At 32.2% G+C, this 7,656-nt stretch overlaps 1 protein-coding gene across 2 annotated transcripts; it reads left to right on the top strand.

The window, feature by feature from the left end:
• Positions 1-972: 972 nt before the first annotated feature.
• LOC114178998 lies at positions 973-6,953 on the top strand. 2 transcript variants are annotated; one of them, XM_028065174.1, is made up of 6 exons: positions 973-1,517; positions 1,846-1,946; positions 4,453-4,550; positions 5,176-5,387; positions 6,058-6,110; positions 6,674-6,953. In XM_028065174.1, exons 1-6 carry the CDS (start codon positions 1,262-1,264, stop codon positions 6,716-6,718), a joined length of 765 nt encoding a protein of 254 aa, XP_027920975.1. In that variant the 5' UTR covers positions 973-1,261; the 3' UTR covers positions 6,719-6,953. The 2 variants fall into 2 exon arrangements, with proteins under 2 accessions (XP_027920975.1, XP_027920976.1); XM_028065175.1 differs by having other exon boundaries at positions 980-1,517; positions 6,698-6,953.
• The last annotated feature ends 703 nt before the right edge of the window (positions 6,954-7,656 follow it).

Below are 7,656 nucleotides of genomic sequence, written 5' to 3' on the forward strand. Positions count from 1 at the left end.
GAGAGAGAGGGGCCTGCTTGTTATGGACTTTTTCAAAAATCTGCGTGGAGCTTTCACGATCCATCAGATCGTGCAAGATACGCTATTTGATGCTTCTTCGTTTAATGGGTGTCACTGTCACGACCCACCAACTATGGGCTTCACCCCTATGTCGAAGGCCCAGTCGGTTGGAGCCAGGCCTCTTGGGCCCCACGCTACCCCTATTGTCTTCTCCTTCGCTCCCACCACCATCCCTTCTTGCACACACAAACACACGCGCACATCTTATCTCCACCTATTATTGCGTCTCTACTACTGTGCAATCAACTACTACCGTTAGTTTTTCGTTTTCCGCCATTAACAACATTCACACTTATTACTCTTCAATAACTTCATTTTGACTTTTCTTTAACTTATACTTTAAACTATTTTTATTTATTTATATATCATGAAAATTAATTGATGGCTCTAACTTTTTTTTTTTTATATTATCAAACTTTAACTGAATTTGGTTCAAATTAAAAGAAAACAAAAATCAATCCAAACAAGAACAAACTTGTTAAATTTAGATGAATTATGGGACGGAAAACTGATTAAATCTGCCGCAATGGAAAAAAAGAAGAAGAATCAGTTGAATTATATTTATGAATTTTTACGATATCATTTGTTTTTTTTTAATATATATTTTAAAGAAAAAAGAGCTACTAAAAAGGTTAAATGTAGCTAAAAAAGTGGTAAATGTAGAAAAATTAAATCCGCTTGGATGCAATATAGCCCAACCCACTAAGAAAACAATATAACTATGAATTAAGCCCAAGAAAGTATAATTTTAAATTATGAGATGTTATAATAGGTGTACGTTTTTCGTTTAATTTTCACATTTTCTTATATTTTTTAACTTTTTTTACAACAATACCCAAACAAAAATCGCATTTTTTTTGTTATATCAACATGTCAAATGAAAGTACATTTTGGTTGTGCACAGCGAATTCGTCCACCCTGTTTTTGTTTATGGAATTAGCATCTGTTGTGTTTCGATGGTCACAATTTTGTTCAAGATATTTTCTTAAAAAAAGAAAAAGTTGTGACCTTGAGGGAATGAAAATAAGGAAAAAAAAATGAGAAAAAGACAGAGATAGTGATGAAGCACAGTACGTGGCAACCTGTTCTCGTTCTTCTCTTCCATTCCCAATGAAAATTGACGTCGTTAATTTGCGACAATTCTTTGTCTGAAATTGGTAAGAAAAAGGTGTAATCAATCAGAAGAGAAGAGAAGAGAAAGATGGAGCTGTGGAACAGAGCCAGAAGCTTTGCGGAAGAAGCAGCGAAACGTTCGAATGATCTGTCCTTGGGAGCTTCCAAATTGAGCGACATCATTACAGAAACCACCAAAGAGATAGCGGCACAAGCTTCAAAGCACTTGCCGCAACCTTCGCTCACAACCGACGTCGATCTCCAGCGTTTTGGCATCACCGAAGAGTTGAGAGAGTTCGTCAGAGGGATCACCATCGCTACCTTTGAAGATTTCCCCCTTCAAGGTCTTTTCTTTTCCTTTTATTGTCTCTCTGGATTAACATTTGCTTCCTTATAGTGAGAAATGGAAATTAGACTACGTAGTGAATATAGTTTGCAATTTGTGTCATATTCTAAAGTGAAAACGGGGGCATTTTATTCTCTACCATTTTTTTTTTGTTATTTAAAACCTATTTTAAATGTTTTTTCATTCCAAAATTTCCGTCATTATCAAACACTAATAGTTCATTACAAATGCTACCTACCATGTTTGAATTCTGTATCACTCGGCACCTACTTTCCTTTATTTCACGGGAGGATCTTATCGCAGTTTTGGTTTCCATCCATTTTCAGATGATACGGAATTTTCTGATGTTCCTGCGGTTTCAAATGTCAGGCAGGATCTAACTGATTGGCAGGAAAAACATGCCAGTCTTGTTCTTTCTACCGTCAAGGTAGCATCTTCTGTGTTTCTGTGAATCAAAATGTTATCAAAGCTGTGCATGGCATGTCTGCTTTTATCAATGTTAATGCGCCGCGTGTTTTCACAATGCTTTCATTAAGTTTAAGAGAGGCACCCATTATCAATTTTTACTGGCATGCAAATAATGTTTGGCTTAGAAGTACTGATTACTTTTTATTTAAGGAGTTTAGTTTTAGACTCTTGGACATTTTTTTTTTCATCAATCATGTTAACTTGAAAACTTGACATGTTAGTATTCTACACCACCTCACAGAAGAAGAGCAGAAAGAGAAAACGAGAGGGGAAAGGAGACCCGAGAGAAAAGTGAATCTCATTAACAGAATTGAATGGTCTCAGTTGATTAGAATATGTACATACTATGCTATTAAAATACATCTTAAAGAAAGAAAAATTAGTTACAGCTTAACAGGCTAATCTTGAAGTCCACTAACAGAATTAGTTGTATATAAGATTCATATGGGATCAGTGGGATTTTCATCCTTATTGTCTAATAAGGCCCCAAAAGCCAGAGCATGTATGTGATACAAGTTGGACTTGGACAAGTTCTCACGAAAGAAACATGAATGTATAAGTTCTGTCAACATATCAACCACTTGAGCAGAGGAAGGAATGAGTAGAAAATGAATAAGACCTTCTTGAAGCTTTCTCGGAATAAAATGAGACTCAACTTCTATATGTTTTGTTCGACAAAAAAATAGTAGAAATCCCACTGTACAAATCATTACACAAATACTGTGACTATTGTAGGTCACACACAAGCAATTAAAGACTCTATACTCTGTCTCTAAACCTGGACATTGTAGCTGTCTTTTCAAATTTCCAGGGAAATAAAAATATTTCCCATGAATCACAAGGTTTGAAACATTTGAGTAATATGACAACAAAGCTGTCAACCTGTCATGTAATAAGTATCCCGTTCTAAAATGTCAACGATTTTTTCATTATCAGTATCTATACAAGTTTTATGGGTATTTCTAACCTTATTATGAATAAAATAGACCGTACAACCTACTTTCTTTCAATCGTCCTATTTCTGTCTTTTGACACATGATGGATACTCGAAGTCCTCAATTGTTAAAGATTGTGTAACCTCTCAGCTGTACCAATCACTCTCCTTGGCTGCATCTTAACAACGAAGTAGATGAAAGAATGGCAAAGTGTTAAGCAATTATGATTTGTGGTCAATTTTAGAATAGAAATCAAATTGCCCTTAAAAAGAGGTGCATATGAAACACTAGTTAAAGTGAATGAAGGAGGGATTTGAACCATAACATTTTGATTAATACTTACATCAACAAAATTGCAGGATTAATACTTTGTGATCTGAGGGTGTTTACATAGATCTCGCCCATTCATGATAACTTTCACTGTTAGTGGAGAATGAACCAATACCAGAGCAGGATTTTCATTTCTGTTATGGTAATAAGGATGAGGTGATTTAAATTTCCATGTGCAATCATTATGCAATTATAGGCTCAAAAGAAATTTCAAAGGAGAATAGTCAATGATAAAAATTATTTGAGATCCCATATCAACTAGAGATATAATAAAATTGTAATATATAAGTTGATGCATATTTCATCTTACAAGTCATTTTTGTATGGTTGAATTAGGTTTAAATCCCTTTTAAAGAAAATAAAAGATTCTATCCTAATAAGGTTTGTTGAAGTTTATTGTGCCTTTTGCTACCATATTGTATTCTACACCACATCTCAGAAGAGAAATTAGGAAAGTTGAGTATGACAGTCCGGATAGATATTGGATAAGTAATAATTTACATCTAAATCTTTTGTAGGAATTACTAAATAATGTTCTTCTTTTCTGCTTTAACTTTATTTGCTTAGCTACAATGAGTTATTGGTGACATAAAAAAGTTATGCAGCCATTGGAATGGGAAGTGCCTAATACTTGTCCAGAAAATTACTCAACCAGGATACTTCGTAAATTGAACTGATGTTTTCGGTAAAATAATATCATGGAGTAATGACCGAATCTAAAACACATAATAGAGTGTGTGAGATTCAAATACTGCATAATTTGTGCATCTGAATTAGAGTTGACCATTGTGTTCTAGGAGTTTTTGTTTGTGTACGTGAGGAAGAGAGAAGAAGTGGCGGGGATAGAGCAATGGTGTAAGAGTTAAAAACCCTGAATTGCAGCATGGTGAGTTATGGTTGTCCTTTTTCATCCTCCTGCAACTGTGAGCTTGTCGGATGCACTCATGATGGTTGGTGATATACTGCATGCTAAATCATAAGATGCTCGGTATTTTTGTCTCCAAGTTTGTTGAAGCAAATCATTGTGTCAAAGACATTGCATGTTTTTATGCTAATCTCGCATGAATAAAGTAAAATTTTTGACCTAGGTGTATAGGGTGGCTTGTGTATACATATTCTATTGTCAATTAAATTTTTTCGTGCAATCACATATTTGAAACATAATGCACTCCCCACTATTCAGTTGATTCTTTGTTACAGGAGATTTCTCGATTGAGGTATGATCTGTGTCCACGAGTCATGAAAGAGAGGAAGTTTTGGAGAATATATTTTTTACTTGTGAATAATCATACTGCACCGTATGTAACTTTTCTTGTTGCTTAAGTATTTTGGTTTCACATTGAATGTTGTTTTTGAGTTTCATCTGACTTGACTCAATTTAATAGAGGACTGCTTGATATATATATATATATATATATATATATATATATATATATATATATATATATATATATAATATGCTGTTTTCAATTGTAAATACCTAAATATCATATTCTAGGCATAGGAATGTGTAAATTTTCCCGTAGTTCCGAAAGTACGAAACACTCATCCTGGAGGTATAAAAATAACATTCGCAGAAAAAGAAATTGAAGGAACTTCTGCTATAACAATATGAATATGTGAAGTTTTCAGACAACAGAATGTGGTTGAATTTCTTAAAATAACAAGTGTTTGGTACAGTATAATAACAAAATGTAATTGGATGTGCATAAATTATTACTAACAATAATTTTAGCAGATTATTGGAACACCTAAGAAATCAATATACTTGTGGAAAATTGTCGTGCTGCTTATGCTAGCCCATTTGTCATATGAAATGCATCTTGCAATTAACTCATTCAACTGATCATAACTTGGGTTATATTATTATAGTTATGCTGTTTTGTAACATTTAGTAAACTTCTGTCTTGTGATTTCTGTCAGCTATGAGAATAAGTACATGGAAGATGAAAAACTAAAATCTTCTGAACAAGGAAACGATCGCATAGTCACGATGAAACCATTAAATGCTGAATTGATCTGTAATCAAGAGGCGCAGGAAATGCAAAAAAAGGACAAATTATCAAATTCATCAACTGAGCAAGACTTGGATGTATTTCTTCTGGGGGAAGGAAACAGCGATGACGACGAGCCCGGTACACCTTCTTACTTTAATCTATCAAAAATTGTTATTTGTTTCTGAAAAATGGTGTATGAGTTTGGTACATTTCCATTTATAAACTATATAAACACATTTAAAGTCCCAGAGTAATTTAAAGGATATAAACCGTATAGGAAAATGGATATAGTTATGTCAAGCCAAACAATTTATTTTTTGGATAATTGAGGTCTTCTGATTATGCTACGTAATTTGGAAGTTTTTGAGAGAATGAGATGGACTGGAAGGGACAAAATCGTGTAATTTTGTATTGCTCGTGTTTGGATGATTTATGAGAGAAGAAAGGGCAAGGTAAAAAATGTTCCTAATATTAACTTTAAAAAATTTCGATATGACACATTTTTATTCAAACAACTAAAGTTATTCAAATAGTAAATTGCAAGTTCTTAAGATAACTGCAAAGCTCCTTACCCTCATTGTACACTAGTTTGAAGCTCATCAAAGCAAGTAATCTAGATGTAACTTTCGTCATGTTTTTCCTATTTGTTAGCCTATACCACTGTGTTCTCCGGAGTTGGATTTATATCCAATGACAGTGTTAGATTATTGTTTTGGGTATTTGAGTTAGAGTATAGAATAATATGTGCTCTGGGTGAATTTAAACTTTGGTGACTTTACATTTGCCTACAATCTCTCTGGTCTTTCAGATGATGACAATGGAAGATACAATGATGATTTGGACAAACTGATGGATAATTCGGTAAGCGTGATATAATCTGTACTCGTTAAAACTTCTGTGTATATATATCTTCTTTATTCCTTGAGTGAAAGTGTTATCTATAACATGAACTTAAAAAAGAAATAATTTTCTTTATTATCCTACAAAATGTCTAGGCTTCACAAAAGAACTAGAATTTGAAATGTTTTGGGAGTTAAATTAAGAATTTAAATGTTTCTTCTGTTTGCTTATGTTCCTTTATGAAGGGAGTGTTTGGTTCAGCGTTGGAGAATTGATTTCAGCTAAATCAATTTTTCAATGTAAAAGTAAAAATTAGTTGTTTCTCATTTAACGTGATTTTTTTATCCTCTAACTGATTTTAGAAACCAAACACGAACTAATTCTACTTAGAAAATCAATTATAATCAATTCTGCATTAATTTGGCCTATAACCAAACACGTACGAAGAAATAGAAACATTTTTATTTTCACATTTACAAATTGGCCCCTCGCTATTTTCTGACATGATTTTTGGATAATAGAAGATATATTTGGTCATTGGAACTTGAGTTTGGTCTGAAATTTGATTAAATCATTCATTGAAGTTGGCGACACTTATGAATGTACAGGATGATGAGAAAGGGAAATGACAGATGTTGGATGAAATTATTGGCTGATAAGTTCTGTGATGCTTACGTTTATTGTTTCAACCTTTATTCAAGTGTTAATAGTAGTTTAGTTTCCCCTGAATGTTAGGTTTGTGATAATAAAACTTATGATTATACAGCTTTGTTGTTATTTAAACGTTTTTTTCTCTTTGCGTGTAAAAGTACTCATTAAATGTTCTGAAAGGAAAACGAAAAAATCATACTTATATTAATTGTAGATTCTTTTGTATGGAGAGTTAAGAGCCTTCTCTGGGTCAATAATGTTGAGTAGTAGCGATTTGAAAAAATGTGTAGCTTCAAAAAATAGAACCACTAATATTATGTTTACCTTTTACTATTTTTCTTTTAACATATCTAATCTTTTAGGTTAGATCTGAGTTCACCTCATCTCTTGCTCAATCACTGCTTCCAAAAACTGAAACCTTACTCATCTCATCTGTAACTGTAATACACATTCAACACAAAACAAATCCTAAAGCCTTTTTTTAAATATTATTAATTATTTTTGCTGTTTATGTTTTTTGCTCACTATTTTATTTATTTATTTATTGTATATTTACGGAAATAATCTTAATTTTGAAAATAATACTTTTTTCCTTCGGTATATTAACATGTTATTTTCTAGTTTTCAATTCGTAATTAAATATTAGTAGTATTTAATATACATTTACTGAGGTTAAAATCTTAGTTTTAGGATAAAATTCTTTACACCATACTTTCTTCATTTTATATATTAATTATCAATAGTAGTTTATTGATTTTAAAATTTTTACGCTTGCTAATTTTTATTTATTTAATGTATAAATTAATATTATTTATTTAGTGATATTTATAAAAAGTAATCTTAACTTACATTACGATGTTATGTTTCTGTTTTTGGATTATTAATTAATTTCCAACATTTTATTATTGTTTAAATT

The sequence above is a fragment of the Vigna unguiculata genome, chromosome 3 (genome assembly GCF_004118075.2).
Source record: "Vigna unguiculata cultivar IT97K-499-35 chromosome 3, ASM411807v1, whole genome shotgun sequence".
In the NCBI taxonomy this organism is placed as follows: Eukaryota; Viridiplantae; Streptophyta; class Magnoliopsida; order Fabales; family Fabaceae; genus Vigna; species Vigna unguiculata.

What these genes read in the sequence shown, in the direction of transcription:
- LOC114178998 (XM_028065174.1), top strand. Translation starts at nt 1,262, where the DNA reads ATGGAGCTGTGGAACAGAGCCAGAAGCTTTGCGGAAGAAGCAGCGAAA. An exon ending in TTGTTCTTTCTACCGTCAAG is followed by an intron (nt 1,947 to 4,452) that starts GTAGCATCTTCT and finishes TCTTTGTTACAG; the next exon opens with GAGATTTCTCGATTGAGGTA. An exon ending in ACAAACTGATGGATAATTCG is followed by an intron (nt 6,111 to 6,673) that starts GTAAGCGTGATA and finishes CATTCATTGAAG; the next exon opens with TTGGCGACACTTATGAATGT.